The following is a 17,972-nucleotide window of genomic DNA, read 5'->3' on the forward strand; positions in this document are numbered from 1 at the left end:
GTACCCCTTCCATCCCGTGCCGCCAGTGACACACACATCCTGTTTCCATTTTCCTCTGCTCTCTGTTTGTTTTGGGAATGGGCCCAGCACGGGGCTTGCCGGGAAGGCGTTTCTGTCCTGACTTCTGGCTTGCACCGAAGCGTGTGCAGGTCTGGCAGGGGTGGGTCTGCTCACCACCCTCGGGGGGGTTGTCACAAAGAGCTCTTCTCTTGGGAAGTAAGATTCAAGACGACCCTTTCTGCAAATAGTGGCTCTGCGGTAGAGGCTGGATGCGGGGGTGGCGAAAGGTCCCAGGGCGAGTTTAAACAGAATGTCTGGTTTTCCTGAGAGGTCAGGATGAGCTTTCTTGAAGTCACAATGGCACTGGCGTTTCAAAACGTGCTACTATCGTTTTTTTTTTTTTAATTAAAAAAATGTTATTTTCCATTTTTTAAAAACGTTTATTTTGGAGAGAGCGAGTGAGAGCAAGAGAGCGTGCCCACGCAAGTGGGAGAGGGACAGAGAGGGGACAGAGGATCCGGAACAGACTCCGTGCTGACAGCAGCAAGCCCGATGTGGGGCTCGAACTCATGAACCGCGAGATCATGACTTGAGCTGAAGTCAGATGCTCAACCAACCGAACCACCCAGGAGCCCCCCAAAATGTGCCTATTTTTGAGAGAGAGGGTGCGCACAAGGGAGGGGCAGAGAGAGAAGGGAACAGGGGATCCAAAATGGGCTCTGCACTGACAGCAGAGAGCCTGATGTGGGGCTCGAACTCACAAACTGTGAGATCATGACACGAGCTGACGCCAGATGCTTAACTGACTGAGCCACTGAGGCGCCCCTCTGCTGTCTATATCTTGGAGATCTTGGACATGGTTTGCATCTGTAGGGAGGTGATGGGATGCCATCACCATCGAAGAGCCGTCCTATCCATTGACCTCCGGGCTGTGACCCAGGTGCACGCAGGCAGACTGAGCCCCCGCACAGAGCTCTCATTCTGGACCTGGCCTGGTTCCAGTCGGCTTACAGCCGCAGAAGCTCTCGAGGCTGTTCCACCCCCAAGGGTCTTTCTGGCTCTTTGTTCTGTTTGTTTTGTGTGTTTCTATGGCAGAGTTGTGACCGTTGGTCACGAGGCAGGCTCCTGTGTGATTCAGCAAGGGCTCTGGGAGAGGCAGCTGTGCCCGACATAAATTGTGCTCCAGAAGCTCGTGTCCGCAATGGTGACGGAGGTCGGCGGGGGGACTGTGATCGGCACCAGGCTCTCGCAGGCCGCCGCGGGCGCAACGGAGAGGGAGCCCGGGGTAGAGCAGATGGGAAGGCTTCAAATCAAAGTGCCACCCTGTCCCCTCGCCGCGAACTCTCTTGTCTTCCCGCGCCCCTCGGTCTTGCCCAGGAATCTCTTTGCTGTCCCTTTTGAGAACTTCCATATTCAAGTGGATTTGTTCAACAAGCGTTTCGTCCTTATCATATGTCTAGACCCCGCGAGGCCTGCGGTGGCGTGATGGCCACACATTTGCCCGGCGTTGAGGCTGGAAATGCAGCGGGAGCGAGCACGGTGCCCGTGGTACAGGTCGTGTAGGCTGGACCTGGGCCGCGTGCACGCACTGTGCCCGGGACCTCGTCAGAGCGGCCTGGGGTGCGGGCAGCTGTGAGGATCAGGGCGGTTAGGGAAAGAGGAGGCACTGCCTGGTGAGCCCCACAGGGTGCGCAGGAGGAGTCAGCCGGGCGCAGCAGTAGGGTGGCCGTGGGGACCAGAGGGAGAGGGAGCAGCTCTGCTGAGGGCTGGATGTGGGCAGGTGTAAGCAGGTCAGAGCTGCCTCCTCAGAACACCGCTACAGATGACCCCAGAGAGGAGAGTGAGAAGCTCATATGTCCTGCAGAGGAGCTGGGTTTTCTCCGGAAGTCAGCGTGGAGTCCCAAGGACTGGAGGTGGGGGGTGGACGAGCCTGGTTTGGGCGTGGCCTGCGGGTACGTCTCCCGTGTGGTTTGAATGCCCCGCTGCTCTTGCCGGATTCCCGACTTCCTTCCATCGTCCTCACCTCTCCCCAGATTCCCGTCTTTCTTCCGTCGTCTTTACCTCTTCCAAGCTCTTAGGACCTGTCTCTGAAGTCCAGCCCTTCTTACTCTGTGTCCCAGGGCCTGGAAACACATCCTGTTTCTTCCTCCGTGTCCCCAGGCCCGCAGGCCTCCAGGGCGCCCGCCCTCCCCTGGCTGGCCGACTCCAGTAGTCCCAGCCTCCCTCTGACCTTGTTCTGTTCTGGGCTTTTTATAAACGACTTGGCTGAGATCTTTATGCACGCACTGATGTCACTTGGGCGTGCTGGGAGGATAGAGTCGTGATCTGAAAAGATCCCAGCAGGTGAGGAGGATATTGAGAAGGGCACGTAGTCTGGAGCTGCTAGGGAGGGACTCGTGCCCGAGCGCCAGTGCCCCAATGAGTCGGGCTCGAAAAGAATACTAGTGGCCATTTTCTCCTCTTCTGTCTTTTTCTTCTATTTTCTTCACTTCCAAGTGTGAAAGTAGAAAGAATATTGCAGTGAGAACTCATACAGTTGCCACTTTTTATTGAACAGTTGCTAATATTTTGCCAAATTTGCTTTGTGCGTTGCTGATGGATCCTAGCATGCCACCCACCGCCCTCCCTTCGCGTGACCTCAGAGCCTTTATCAGAGCCGACAGGGTCGACGGAGATGCCCTGATGCCCAAAACCCAGTGTCTTACGAGCCTGTGTTGGTTAGGCTGGTGGTGGAAAGACCAGAGGGGGAGACGCCAGATGTTTTGTGAGGGGTTTGGAGTCTGTTCGCGTGCTGGAGTTGGATTATAAAGTATTTCCGATTCCTTTCAGCTCTGTGATTCGGTTCTTCAAACTTCAGAGCAAACTGTGGACTGTATGGTTACTTCATTATTGCTTCATTCAAATTTAAATGTAGAGTTTTCAGAGAAAAAGTCCTTTGTGGATTTTATTTGGATAAATGTCACGTCATTTTTGCATGTGAATGGGTGTTAATTGGTTATGTCTTACAATGTGGTTTATGGTTTAACTGGGATCTCCAAGACTCATTTATGCTCATGACACATGGGTGCATAAATGTATTCTTTTACCCTCTATCTGTGTACACTCATACACACCCATACACACAACCATTTGTTTTAGTAACTTACGTCTCGTTTGCTGCAGTGTGCTCCTTATTATCAGGGATCTTGTCAGGTAAGAACATTAAATCTTTTTTTTCGAAGGGCAGTATCTTGGAATAGCGACTCACGAATTTAACCGACTCATTACAGTAAAGGGGTATTTTCTTCCGTTCAGAGCAGGTCATCGGAGGGGCTGGATGTGGGACTCTGCTCCACACGGTCGTCTTGTGTCTCCCGTCTGGTTGTTGCTGTCTGTACACTTGGCCTTTAAGGACTCTTCAAGGGGAATGGGAGCAGCATTTGTTATGGGCCAGAACTAAGTGGCATGGCCCGACCTCAGAAGCAAGGGGGGGCTGGGAAACGTAGCTCAGTTGTGCACCTGGGAGGAAAATTAAGCCAGTTTGGTGAGCAGGTAGCTTTGTCTTTGCGATAGTGTGATGTGAAATGGTGCTGCAGGCAGAGAACAACTCGGCACCGCTGGAGAAATGCACTTGCCCTTGAGCTGGGGAGTCGCAGCTTACTATTCTTCCGAAATTCACTGAGTGATAAGAATACAGGTACGATGCAGGCCGGTGGTCGTGTAAAACTGGCTCTCCCTCGTTACTAGTAAGTTTCAGAGGCAGAACCAGCTCCAGAGTGGGGATGGATACCGGAACCATCCCTGGTATTATTTAACGGTTTGTAAACTTACCTGGGAAAAGAGAAATGTGGGAAACACGAGTCTTTTCCAGACAGTGAGATACAAATCCCGTAGGAGTAAGCTGTGCGGCAGTCATGTGGGTGGGGTGAAGAGACAAAGGAGTTTCACTGCTGGGTGGGCCGCACGATGGAGGGAGGGAGGGAGGGAGGGAGGGCAGCGCGGTGCTGACTAGAGGGGGTGGGCTCCTCGTCGAAAGGGAAGCTGGGAGCGCTGCTGCTTAAAAAGAACGGCTTAAAGTGTGTACGTTTCAAAGAGAAGGAAAAAAAAAACCCACAGGAGTGTGGGGAAGTATTGCCTTGTGGTTATGGTTATGAGCCTGGCTCTGGGGCCAGACTGTCTGGGTTTGAATCCTGGCTCCTCTGCTTTCTAGCTATGAAACCATAGGCAAATTATTTAGCCCCCCTTAACCTGTAGAAACGGGGCTACAACTGTACCTGTGCCACAGGGTTTCAGGATTAAACATGCCGACGTATATAAAGTACTTGACCCGGAACTTGTTTTCTGCAGCCATCCCCCCGTAGCACTTAAACGCTCAGTGCCTGGCTCAGATTGTGCTCAGTACAGGTTAGCTGTTCCTGCTGGTATTATAATTATAATGTTTATAATAGTGAAGATTTAAGAGAAATTGCAATCAAAACATCATTTGCCCTTGGTACAAAATATTATTTCCCTTTCCTTTAGAACATTGTGCACTTCAGGGCACCCCAAACCTCAAGAAAGGCACATCATGTAGGAGGTCCAGAGGAAGATTATTAAACCATCAAGGGGTGGAAAACGGAGCTCTGTGCCAGCGGTTGACCAGCCTGGAAAGGCGAGGGGATAGTATTTCTAGTAAGGGAAAAATTACCAAAGTTCACCGAATCCCAGGCTACGTGGATCAGAGAAGTGGCCCACGGAGAGCTGGCTTTCAGACCGGAGCTGACCTGTCGGAGCTCCCTGGAGCTGTGGGGACCAGAGCACCGGTTAGGGTAGGGTGTTGGAGGCATACACATGTGATGGGGGCCTGAGGGCCGAGGATACTGGGGTGTCTGGACGCGTGCCTCTGAGCTGTGAGGCTGCGTAGGCCTCGCACGCTTCCGTGGGGCGGCTGTCCGTTGTGACTCTTTCCTTTCGGTCTAGGGCTGGATCGCAGGGAACTCCCCCTGCCCGAAACCACATCAGAAACCCAGTGGTGCTCGTAGAGCCCGCAGGATGTTCATGAGCCCTTTGGGGGCTGACCACAGTCCGTGTGCAGCAAGCCCTGCCTGGTGGCTTACACGGTCCTCATCAGCACCCCTTTCATGTCCTTGGTGGATGTGCTGTCAACAGCCTACTGGCCTGTTGAGGGGTTGATGATGGAAACTCCAGAGAAGCCTCTTGAACCTCCGGCGCCTCTGATGTCTGGGCTTGGGGACTGGAGTTTAACTGCCCAGCTGGTGCTGGTGTCCTTGTCGGCTGACATCCCTAGGTTTTGGTCACGTAATCGAGTGGCTTTCCTTCCTTCTCCAATGGCACAGGTAATGACGGGAAAGGAGAGCCCATCTTCACTGGGGAGGTAGACTGCACCTACTTCTTCACATGGGACACCAAGTACGCCTGCATCAAGGAGAAGGAGGACCTCCTCTGCAGTGTGACCGAGGACAAGAAGCGCTATGACCTGTCTGCGCTGGCTCGGCACTCAGGTAGGTGTCCCGTGCGCCCTGGAGGCCAGTCCGCGCGCTGGCGGGGGCGTTCTCTCGTCTCTTAACCGTGAACGCATTCCGAGAGGCTCCTACTGTTTTCTTCAGCGGTCAACTAATCGTATCCCGGCCTTTCTCCCCTTCTCGCGCAGCAGCACGAATTGTTAGACGTGACGCTGAACGAATGAGGAGGCAGACGATCTCAGCTCGAGGTTGGCATTGCTCCTCCCGTTGGGAGAGTTGAGGCAGAACGGCCAAGGGCCGGGCCTTGTGCTTTGTGATTAGAACGTCTTTTATTTTAGATCTCTATTCTTGTTGCTAAGGAAGTAGATGTTGAAACTTGCCATCTCGCGTGCACGCGTCTGTGCGTGTGGTGCTGGATGTTAATGCAACGCAGTGATGCTCTCATAGCAGATGCACACTGTGTTCACGCAGAACAAGTACAAGGTTGTGTGTCGATTATGTCTCTGGAAAAAAAAATAAAAGCAGAATTTAGAGTCTTAAGGCAGCCTTCAAGTAGGTAGTGTTTCCGCCTCACACCTGGACTGTCGGGCTTGCGGGCTTGAACACCGCGTGTGAGGGCCGGTGGGGCCGGGGTCAGCTGTACTTTGACCATGCTTTCCTGTCTCTAAAGTGGGGTCTGCAATCCCCATCCACCCTCAGATGCTCTTGTAAGGCTGAAGGGAGAAAGGGTGCGGGAGCCTTTGGATGCCATGTCTCTTGCTCCATCAGTGTGATGAGCTTTGTCACCGAGGCCTGGCTTCACCGTAGACACCGGCCAAGATGGGTGTTATGAGTCTGCACAGCAGGTGGTGTTGAGCGTTGGTTACGTGGCAGGTGCCAGACAGGGTCCTGGGGTCACAGGAGCAAACCTGGTGAGCATGCCCCAGGCCTGCCCCAGGCCTTCTAACTTCCCATAACTTCCCAGAGGGCCGGGAGATTGAGGACTAAGAATGGGGGTTCCCATCAGGGAGATGGAATCCAGTGGGGACATTTTTAGTTTTACCCTTTTAGCAGCCCTGGAATTCAGTATCTGTAGAAGCGAACAGCATAGAGAGAATACCTAACGGAGAGAGAACGGCTCGCCTCAAGTCCCAGAATCGCCCATGCAGTAGGAGCGATGACTCATGTGTTCTGAGTCCCCATCTGGTTTGGGCAGTATAATATTAGAAAAAGGGATTCCTCTCTTGTGGAGTGCTGGAGAGCTTCTTTTTGAACACGAGATGTCTGTAAACGTTCAGTGTCGGCGCGTTTGCCTCGGAAGCAGATGTCCTTTGTGCGTTAGTAGCTCGGCACCCGTTAAGCTGGGAAGGGTGCCATGGGGAAGTTCTGGTGCGTGTGTGTTCGGGAAGAGACAGGCTTTGTGCGGTGGAAGGAGAGCATCCAGCTGTGTGTACGTGAGCGATTTGCCTGCCTCCTCGGGCTTCACTTGTGTTGCGGTAAACTGAGCGGTGCTGTTAGATCCCTCTGTTCAGCCTTGTTGTTGTGTGCGGGATGCACATGGGGCCAGGGGCCTGTGCGGGACGCAGAGATACGTGCACTCTGTCCCCCAGGGTGGGCCGCCACGCGGGCTCTCCTGGGACACGGGTATTTCGGGGAGTCCGTGCAGACCGCTGAGGATTGCCTCGAGCAAGAGCTGAGCTCCTTCCTTGCCGGCTTCAAACTGTCCTCCCGTCTTCTGGCTTGTCAGCCCACTTCGCTCCCCGTGTCCTTGTCCTCATTTGTGTTTGTGCAAGCATCTGCGGGTTCTTCTGGGTTGTCGACAGTGGCACATAGAGCTTCAGAGTAACTGTGTTACTTCCGACGGGCGGCGGGCTTCCCCCTCTGAACCCCGGTTCTGTATGCCCTTCACACGCAGCTCTCCTTCACCCCTTTGGCGGCTGTTCTGGGAACACCGTCGGTTTGTGGTCTTGCTCTCAGCACTCACGTGTGCTCCCTCGACCTTCCGTGGAGTCCTGATCCTGCTCATAAAGGAGCGCATCACGAGCTGTTTGAGCTCAGGGACCTCGGTGTCCTGTGATCTCCCAGAAGGCAAGCATGCCCCACGCTCGGTCTGCTGGTGTGGGAGACATGGCAGCTTTCTTGAGCCTTCCTGGGGGTCGGAGGAGGGCGCGTTACCAATGGCATGGCGTTCTGCCTTCCAAGGCACGGTCTGCCGTCCTGATTTGCTTTTTGTGTGTGTGTGTGTGTGTGTGTATGTGTGTGTGTGTGTTTATTTTTGAGAGAGAGGGAGAGGGAGACAGACCAGAATGTGAGTTGGGGAGGGACAGAGCGAGAGGGAGACACAGAATCCGAAACAGGCTCCAGGCTCTGAGCTATCACCACAGAGCTTGATGCGGGGCTTGAACCCACAAACCCTGAGATCACGACCTGAGCCAAAGTCGGATGCCCAACCGACTGAGCCACCCAGGCGCCCCTGCTCTTCCGTTTCTGATTTCACACTCTCTGCCTACTTCTGTTGAGCCTGCTCTTCCGAGGAGGTTTGTTTCCGTCACATTAAGTGAGAAGCCTGAGAATCTCGGTGAGTCTCTGTGTCTCCGTCTGCCCGCGTCCAGAAACGTGAGTTTCATGTCCGGTGAGCTTTGGGCCTTTTCCTTTGGCTTAATCACCATTTACGGTGTGACTTTTAGCCTTTGGCTAAAAGCAGATTCTTTTTTTTCTTTTTAAATTACAGAACTGGAACGGAATTGGGAAGCCGTGGATGGCAGCCAGAGAGAAACAGACAAGAAGCATTTCTTCATTAACATCTGCCACAAAGTGCTGCAGGAAGGCCAGGCCAGAGGCTGTCCCGAGGACGCGGCCGTGTGCTCTGTGGGTGAGTGTGCCCAGAGCAGGGGTCGCGGTGGCGGTTTCCCTGCAGGCGTGTGGAGCTCGGCGGCATCCGGTTCGGAGCCAGTTAGGAAATCTTCCTGTGGTTTATGCACATCTCCTCTGTCTCAGTTCAGCGTCCACAGGGTGATAAAGAAAAAGAGGTGATGATTCAAATGTAGGTAACTGCTCGTTGTGCTCTGGCAGCTATAGCACTTCCGTGTCCTGACGTCGGCCAGAGCCTCCTGATGTCGGCTGACACCATAGCCGGGAACAGAAGGAACCACGCTGGGAGTTACTAGATTATCTCTTCATTTTGCAGCTTGAAGAGTAACCTTGCCAGTACTTGTGTAAAACTGATTTTGAGGCTGTTTTTTTTTATTTAACAGCTTGACTGCCTGTAATTGTTAATAAGTTAGGCCTTAAGGCAAGCGAGCTCTCATCGTTCTCTTCATATGAGTACTTGTATCCCCAAGGGTTCTTTCTGCAGTAGTTTTGTTGGTCCTCCGGCTTTCCCGAGGAGACCTCTCAGTGTGATACAGATCTGCAGCATGTTCGTTGTCCCTTAAGACTCGCCCCGAAGATGAGAGGCAGGGAGAGGGATCAAAATCTCTGTTTCTAACCTTAGACAAGGAATTGTGAACTCAGGTCGGGTGTTCGGGATTGCCCCAGTTTCCAGAATTGGTGATGTGTCCTTGGGAGCAGGTCCGGGTGTGCCCCTGCCACTGTTTAAGAAGGACGGGGGACAATTTCAATGCTTCCTAGTCAAAGTCAACCGAACCAGGAATGAAATAGTCCCCTGCCTGGCTTGCTGAGCGGGTTCAGTTAGTTTCCGCTTTGGTCATGGGACAGACTCTAGTCTCTTGGCTGTGCTTCCAAAAGGCCTTGTGTCTCGGGGGGAGCCGAGGCCCTGAAAATAGGGGAACGGTGTTGCTTCATTGGATGGTGTGACACGAGAGCTTGCTGTCCTCCTTGCCTGCCCCTGGAGGACGTTGTTTATCGTTGCTGCGCTTTTCCTACTCAGCCCGGAGGTGGCCTTGGCATCCCCCGTGTGGCTGCCATTGCCTGGCCAAACCAGTCACTCAAGAAAAACCCACCGACCATGGGGCCAGGTTATGCGGTTGGGGAATGGACCATGGCGCACCTGCTGGTGGTTCCTGGCCGATTTTTATATACCTCTTCATCGACATCATTATCATTTTTAATCACGTGTCCTGTTTTTTTTTTTTTTTTTTTCCCGTTTCTCTTTTCCAGATAAGAGTGGATTTAAAAATCTAGGCAAATTTATTTCTTCTCCCACAAAAGAGAAAGGAAACATTCAACTCTCGTATTCAGACGGTGATGATTGTGGCCATAAGAAAATAACAACCAACATAACACTTGTGTGCAAGCCAGGTAAAACATTTTAAAAAATGGGAAAAGGCGGGATGTTTTAGTGGCTTTTGCCACAGGTGTGCCTGCGTTCTTTGTTTCTCTTGGGCCGCTGCCAAGAGGGGAGGTAGAAAGGGGTTGTGCTGAGCGTTTCAGGTTCTAGAACCTCTAGTGGTGGTCTCTTGGATTTGATCCCCCACCCCCACCCCAAACCAGTCCAGAAATGGAGAAACCACATGGTGTCGAGAGAGTTGTGTTGCAGTGTTCCAAATGAGTTACGGGTCTCGGCTCAGCTTCCTCTTCCTGAGGACTGATACCGAGAGTCGCCATGCTGGCTGTTGACCTTCTTCCAAAGGCGGGGGACCGTACGCGGTTTAAAAGTGTTGTCCAGGATCTCACATCTAAACACAATGCTCTCCTTCGCCCGCCTGTATTTATAGGTTTACATTGTTTTTACGGGGTCAAAGCTATATGTAGTCACGCGTTTTTGGAAAGTGTTCCTCAAAACACGTATTTTGTGAATGCTCTTCTGTGTCCCACGGTTTATATTACTAATTTTTAGGGACTCCCTCGTTGATAATGGTTTGGTCTTACTATTTTTAAGCATTTCCCCTATTGTTGGGTTGATTGCATGTTTCCAGTGTGGGTGATGGTGCTGTTGCGTATCCCTGTCTACCTCCTGCTGCAATATTTTCTTTGGATAAGTGCCCAGCTGTGGGATAAGGTCAAGGGCTAGGACTATTTTTTGGTTTTGAGTGTTTTTTAAATTGTGGTAGAATATACATAATGTGAAATTTAGCATTTTTAAGAAACTGTAGTAAAATACATGATGTGAAATTCAACTTTTTTAAAGTTTAAAAAAAATTTTTTAACGTTTATTTATTTTTTGAGAGAGAGAGAGAGTGCGTGAGCACGTGTGAGTGGGGGAGGGGCAGAGAGAGAGAGAGAGAGAGAGAGAGAGAGACACAGAATCTGAAGCAGGCTCCAGGCTCTAAGCTGTCAGCACAGAGCCTGACGCGGGGCTCGAACTCATGAGCTGTGAGAGCATGACCTGAGCTGAAGTCGGACGCTGAACCAATGGAGCCGCCCAGGCGCCCGTTAACGTTTATTAAAGTGTATAGTCCAGGGGCATGGAGGACATTCAGGGTTGTGCAGCCATCACCATTGTCCGTCTCCAGAACGTTCTCATCTTCTTGAGTGGACTCTGCCCCTGCTGGACACTAATGCCCCCCCTCCTGCCCCAGCCCTCGGTAACCCCCCTCTTTCTGCCTCTGTAGGTTTGATTGCTCTCAGGACCTCAAGGAAGCAGAATCACGGTGTTTGTGGGACTGTTTTTAGACTAGGAATGATTAGCGATCTCATTCTTCTTCCTCGTTGACAGGTGATCTAGAAAGCGCTCCGGTGTTGACAACCTCTGGGGATGGTGGCTGCTTCTATGGGTTTGAGTGGCACACAGCTGCTGCCTGTGTACTGTCCAAGACAGAGGGCGAGAACTGCACGGTCTTTGATTCCCAGGCAGGTGCGTGTGCCCACGTAATACCTTTGGTGCTTTGGTGCCTCCTGGAACTGCTCAGGGTTTGTTTGTTTGTTTTTTAACTTAAATATTTTCTTTTTTTTAAAGTTTATTTTTGAGAGAGAGAGAGAGAGAGAGAGAGAGAGAGAGTGTGAGTGAGTGGAGGAGGGGCAGAGAGAGGAAGACGCAGAATCTGAAGCAGGCTCCGGGCTCTGAGCTGTCAGCACAGAGCCCGACGCGGGGCTCGAACTCACAGACCGTGAGATCATGACCTGAGCCGAAGTCGGACGCTCAACCGACTGAGCCACCCAGGCGCCCCTTCCTTAAATATTTTCTAGGAAAGTTTTAGAGATAACCTGCTTCAGGATTACATTAATGCAAAAATTTTGAAAATTGGACATTTGAGGTTGAGATCGTAAAAAACCTACCTCTTAAATCATGGTGCAGGTAGGTTTGCTGAATGCAAAACTTGAAGATCCCAAGAAAAGAACCGTGTTTGTGAAGGCTTTTTGCAGAAGTTTAGTGACCCAGAAACCTACCTTAGACTTCTCAAGAAGGTCACGCTGTGTTGTGGTCATACAGCTTTGAACACACTGGTGGTTTATTCCGCCAGCATTTGAGGCCAGCCAGGGGCTTCAAATTGGGTTTTTAGGTTAATGCAGTAAAAGGGGCTTGGTGGTGGTGAATCCACGTGCAGGGGAAATGTCCGTAGGTGCAGCTCTGGTGGCCTGGAGGGGAAGGCATCTTTTCTGCCATTTTGCATCTCCCTGCCCTCATCAGATGGTTCCTGGGGAGACTTTCTTTGAAGCTGCGGGCTTGGGGCCCAACTTGGGTGGGCCTGTGGTCCAACTGACCTTCTTTTTTTTTTTTTAATTTTTTTTTTTTAATGTTTATTTATTTTTGAGACAGAGGGAGAGTGCGAGCAGGGGAGGGGCAGAGAGAGAGGGAGACACAGAATCTGAAACAGGCTCCAGGCTCTGAGCTGTCAGCACAGAGGGGCTCAAACCCACGAACCGTGAGATCATGACCTGAGCTGAAGTCGAACGCTTAACCGACTGAGCCACCCAGGCGCCCCCCAGCTGACCTTCTTGACTGTAGTCCAACTGACCTTACATATTGGCATTGTTTTTACTCTTCCTTAGGGTTTTCTTTTGATTTATCACCTCTCACAAAGAAAAATGGTGCCTATAAAGTTGAGACCGAGAAGTACGACTTTTACATAAATGTTTGTGGTGCGGTGTCTGTGAGTTTCTGCCAGCCGGACTCCGGAGCCTGTCAAGTTTCAAAAAGGCAAGTGTAACTATTTTTAGTTACGGGTTTTCCTTAGGTATCTTGCGCTAACAAATATTCAGGGACAGGTGTGTTCTCTACTGACATCATTGCTTTGCAAGGAACAGTAAACACTGAGAAGCCCTGGCCTAAAAACCTAAACACCAGAGGATGCTAGGAGGTTGAGATCCTGGATAAGGAGGAGCAGGCCACACCCTTGGAATTTACATAATTCCTTCTGAGTCGCTTGCATTTCTGGGTTGTGAGATAGTTAGCACACGGTTCTCCGTTGGGTGTGGTATTGGTTCAGGTGAGGCGTCGTACGTTAAACCAAGCGTGCTGAGCGTGGCCCTGGGTCCTGGCGTGGGGGTGGGGCTGCCCTCTGCCCCACCGCAGACCCTGGTGATCTGCAGCCCTGGAGTATGGACATTGCCCCCACCACACTGCTCGGTGGCCGTTTCGCCCGTGTTCCAGCACTGCAGTGCTTCTGGCCTTGGTATCCTTTCTGAGAGACGTTTGTTTGCTTGTTTTAGTGATAACAAGGCTTGGAACTTGGGACTGAGTAATGCTAAACTTTCCTATTACAACGGGATGATCCAGTTGAACTACAGGGACGGCACGCCCTATAACAACGAAAAGCATACACCGAGAGCCACGTTGATCACCTTCCTTTGTGACCGGGACGTGGGAGTAGGTCTCCCTGAGTATCAGGTAGGAACTGTGCGGTGTGTGGGCGTCCATTGCTGAGGAGAGCCGAGAGGGAGAGAGTGGCAGTCCCGTCGAGGTGGGGGAAAGGAAGACGGTGGGTGGGACAGGGCTGCTGACTTTCCTGGAGTGGGATGAGGCTCTAACCACAGGTGAGGTGTGAGCTCTGGGCTTTCCTGGGGATAAACCATCACGTCGTCTGGCTCCCTGATGCCTACACAGGAGCCTATTGTGGGCCCTTTATTTAGACGCAGAGCTATTATTAGTCTGGTGTCCTGGCCAAATCATCATCTCCTGTGATTTTAATTAATCCTTTTAGATTTGCCAGGGTACGTAGGCAGTATTCATTTTCTGAGCTGTTTATTCGTTCAGTGGGCTGTGTACCTCAATGGTAACCCACCACCCGGTTGGCTTTGGGGATAAAACTCGTATCAAAAATCAGCCCTCAGTGCCACTCAGCAGAGGGTAGATTTCCATCTTAATTTATTCCTGGGAGATCTTCATGTCAATAAGACAGACGTAGATGGACGAAGTAGACCGTCTTTCCTACAGTTCTTACCGACGGAAAATGCTCGTCATTTTGTAAATGCTGGCTTTAATAACATTACCTTTTTTCTTTGCCATCCCGTGTCTCTCCCTGTCATGTGACCAGGAGGAAGACAACTCTACCTACAACTTCCGGTGGTACACCAGTTACGCCTGCCCGGAAGAGCCCCTGGAGTGTGTGGTCATCGACCCCTCTACACTGGAGCAGTATGATCTCTCCAGGTGAGGCCAGGGTCAGCCCGGCCTTGGCCTTGGCCCCGGCCCGGGTCCCGCGTAGTGCTAAGCTGGCTTAGGCTTTGCTGGTGAGCACGTAGCTGAGTTGGTAACGGGGTGTCAAGTAGGTTGTGGGGGTGCAGGACCAAGATGGAGAGTCTTAAACAGAGAGAATTCTAACAGTGGTGTGGTAGGCTTTGTGACATCCACTGCTCCTTGCCACAGCAAAGCCTCAGTCTTCAGCTGCATGGTTTGAAACAGGGATTGTCAGTACAGAGGTGCGGGGGAGGGGGGCAGTGCACGGTCTGCTGAATACTGACTTCAGTGAAAGTCGAGATACTCGTGGGTGTTATGAGTCACGGTGAGCTAAATTCCATAGTTTGAATGGCAGGGCATGTTTCATTCTGTGTGTCCTCAACCACTTAGAAATGAATTGTCAGGCTGAAATCCATTAGCATTAAAAGCGTGCATTTTGCTTTGAAATTTTAGCCTAGCAAAATCCGAAGGTGGTCGTGGAGGAAACTGGTACGCCATGGACAATGCGGGCGAGCGCAGCACGTGGCGGAAATACTACATCAATGTGTGTCGACCCCTGAACCCGGTGCCAGGCTGTGATCGATATGCTTCGGCGTGCCAGATGAAATACAAGAACGATCAGGTGAGCCTGCCCTCCCCAGGAGTCTCGTTTTCCCCGCCGCCCCCAGCACATGACTCAGTGGGCGGAGGTGGTTATTTTGGGACTTCCAGATCAAAGTAGGCCTGGCTGCTGAAGTGAAGCCCTGTGAGCAGGAGTGGGGCCCCAGCATAAACTCATCCGCCCCCCCCCCACTGACGTGGTCGTGCTTGAGTCATTGTTCAGATTTAGAACTGCACGAAATGCCCAGTGCTGGTGACCTCTGATCTCCGTACAGGGCAGAGGACGCTCCTAATGGTATGTCCAGCCTGAATTCAAAAGTGTCTTTGAGGCCAGTAGATGTCTGTAAAGAATAGTTTTGCTTCCAAAAGCTCACGAGGGGGAAGCCGGCTTGCGAGAGCTGCCGTGGCCGCACAGATCCACGCGTGAGCTCTCACTTGAAGCGCCAGGCTGTGCTGCATCATCGATTGAATGCAGTTACTGCCAGAGTTTCAGTACGTTTCCCTGTGCTCCTTGGACATGGCGAATCTTGAAATAAAGATGTACGTGTGCTTCCTTAAAAATAGCATGTCGGGAATGGGCTTTTCCTGGCACATGTTACATGGCCGCTTGGAGGGGTTTTCCAGGAAGCTGGTGAGCGCACTCTGGTGGTCGAGAGTGAAGTTCCCTGCTGTGTTCACACGTGTGCATATGTGTGTGTGCGCTTTGTTGGAGCAGTGACTTCAGGGGATAATCGGTCCTCCTCGTTCGCGGGTTCTGTATTTGAGATTCACTCACTTGCCGGCACGGATTTGTGGCCCACACTCAAATCTGGCCGTGCTTCTGGTCATCCATGGACATGTCCACCGTCTCCTGTTGGCTCTCCTGCTGAGACAACAGTGGAGCGGAGACACGAGGGGCGGGGGCTGGTGGGAAGGGCAGCGCCAGAAGCTCCTGGTTCTGGGCCAGGGGGACAAGGGTTGAGTCCTGCCTTGGATGCCTGTTAGCCGGGCAGCCTCGGACAAGTCACTTAGCACGTCTGAACCTCATTTCCCTTTTTTGTAAAATAAGGAAAATAGAACCTGCCAGCATGAGTTGTTGTCAGGATTTGAGATCATCGTCTCTCTGGGATATGTGTATGTAAAGGTACGTGGTCCCTTTGGAATGATGGTTCAGCGTCTGTGGTGACTTTACAGACCCGAGAATCACACGTACCAGTAGTGAAGTCCTGTGTTCTCTTTGGAGGGAAAACCCAATAGACACATTTGTTTGCAGGGTTCCTTTTCTGAGACTGTCTCCATCAGCAACTTGGGGGTCGCAAAGACGGGTCCCATGGTGGAGGACAGCGGCAGCCTCCTTTTAGAGTACGTGAACGGCTCGGCGTGCACCACCAGCGACGGGAGGCTCACCACCTACACCACCAGGATCCATCTCGTCTGTTCCAGGGGCAGCCTGGTAAGGTGCTGTGCGTTGCCCACGACCTTGGTTCCTTTGGGCCTTTTGTGACTGAGAACCAGCTGACGTGTCTCTTGTGGAGATGAGCGAGTCTCGAGTGGAGTTTTCTCTCAGGCTTGTGTGGACTCCATTCTGTCCCTTACTTCTTGTCAGCTGGTGATCTGAGAATCCTGGCGGCAGAAAGGGTCTTTGAGACAATTTCACCCAAACCCCAGCATTCATAGATGAGGAAGCTGGGGCACGATGCCGCTCTGATTCACGGATAAATGATGAAGATTATATGTGTGAAACGTGGGCAATCAAGGATAAAAAATTAAGGCTAGGAAGTAGAGAAAGTGATAGAGATTGCTTTTGGCCCTGAGTTCCTTAGGGTAGAATAGAAGAGAAACCCCAAATAAAGATGCTTATGTACCGTCCCAATTGTTTTTCTAAAAAAAAAAAAAAAAAAAAAAAGGTAAAAATGTATAACATAATTGGGGCGCCTGGGTGGCTCAGTCAGTGGAGCGTCTGACTTCGGCTCAGGTTCAAGAGTTCGAGCCCTGCATCAGGCTCCATGCTCACAGCTTGGAGCCTGCAGCCTGCTTTGGATTCTGTGTCTCCCTCTCTCTCTGCCTCTCCCCCACTCATGCTCTCGCTCTGTCTCAAAAATAAAGATGAACGTTAAAAAAAAATTAAAGCATATAACGTAAAAGGTACCATTGAAACCATCTTTAGGTATACTTTAGGTGTATCTTTAGGTATACAGTTCAGTGGCATTGGATACATGCACGATGTTGTGCACCATTCCTGGCACTCCTTTCCGGAACGTGGCTATCCCAAATCCAATTGCTTTTTTTCCTGGAGTTTTACATTTGTATCCGGGTCACGTGTTTTTTGAGTAATTATTCAAAGTCTCAGGTGAACGCACAGTGGAGGTGATAGAATTCACGTTTGTGATCAAATAACTTAAAGGGTCAGGTATACATTTTAAGGGTCCGTTCCAGCTTCCTGTAGTTTCTTTGGAACGAACGGCAAAATGTGTTCAATCCTCAGCAGTCTGTTGGACTTTGTCACATACATTCCAGTTGCCTCGCAGACCCCAAGTTCTCAGTGTCATTTGCCAACACGTGATTTTTTCCGAGAGACGGTTTCTTCAGAGGTCAAGGAGGGGTCTCTGATAAGGGGATGAAATCCCTAGCTGGACGAGCATGGGCCCACGTCGTACAAGGTGTTCCATGACTGAATTGTAAGCGTGCTCCTTGAGTAGCCCGGGGATGGGTTGGCTGTTTCCTTCCTCAGTCTCAGGAAGAACTCCTGGCTGCCCAGCCCAGCCCTCGCCACCTCCTGGGCAAGTCTGTGTCCCCTCCTTGGAGCCTTGCCCACCTCCCCTTCTCACTGCAGTTTCTTGTTCCCACGGAGATACTGGACTGTTCCAGGAGGTTCTCTGGGATCCTTAGTTTTTCAGCTTCGCTGTGACACCTCATGCGGGCAGCGTTCTGCAGTCTTCAGAGCAGCTTCGCATCATCACTGTATCTCTGAGTACTTGTGTGGGGCTTGGTACGCACCGTGGGCCCCAGAGACCATGAACGGAGGTCGTGTCGCAGAGTTCTGCAAGCCACAGAACTTTCAGAACTTTCACCGTTAAAGCAGCACCTTTTCACGACCACAGTGTGGGGCAGAAGGCACAGATTTTTTTTTTTTTTTTAAGGATTTTTAAAACTTCATTTATTTTGAGAGAGGGGGTGGGGCAGGGAGAGAATCCCAAGCAAGCTCCACACTGTCAGCACAGAGCCTGAGGCGGGGCTCGAACCCACGAACTGTGAGATCGAGAGTCAGACGCTTAACGCCTGAGCCACCCAGGCGCCCCAGGACAGATGTGTTTTTATCTTACTGTTAGAGATGCTGAGGCTGAGGGGGGCGGGGAGGGGGGGGGAGGGACTTCCAGGCCAGAGGGTGCTTGGTGGGTAAGGTGTGGGCTCGCGGTCAGGTGCCCAATGTGTCCTCCTGTGAGCCTGGGCAGGTG

At 51.6% G+C, this 17,972-nt stretch overlaps 1 protein-coding gene across 1 annotated transcript in view; it reads left to right on the plus strand.

The window, feature by feature from the left end:
- Positions 1–17,972, plus strand: part of IGF2R (insulin like growth factor 2 receptor) — a 102,951-nt gene that overhangs the window by 46,652 nt on the left and 38,327 nt on the right. Inside the window, exons 11-19 of the mRNA XM_049654536.1 lie at positions 5,316–5,480; positions 8,152–8,292; positions 9,540–9,680; positions 11,038–11,175; positions 12,312–12,459; positions 12,972–13,149; positions 13,796–13,911; positions 14,392–14,560; positions 15,791–15,970. Of these exons, the coding sequence (XP_049510493.1) occupies positions 5,316–5,480; positions 8,152–8,292; positions 9,540–9,680; positions 11,038–11,175; positions 12,312–12,459; positions 12,972–13,149; positions 13,796–13,911; positions 14,392–14,560; positions 15,791–15,970 (1,376 nt within the window). The remainder of the gene's footprint in view (positions 1–5,315; positions 5,481–8,151; positions 8,293–9,539; positions 9,681–11,037; positions 11,176–12,311; positions 12,460–12,971; positions 13,150–13,795; positions 13,912–14,391; positions 14,561–15,790; positions 15,971–17,972) is intronic.

Source organism: Panthera uncia (assembly GCF_023721935.1).
Source record: "Panthera uncia isolate 11264 chromosome B2 unlocalized genomic scaffold, Puncia_PCG_1.0 HiC_scaffold_24, whole genome shotgun sequence".
NCBI lineage: Eukaryota > Metazoa > Chordata > Mammalia > Carnivora > Felidae > Panthera > Panthera uncia.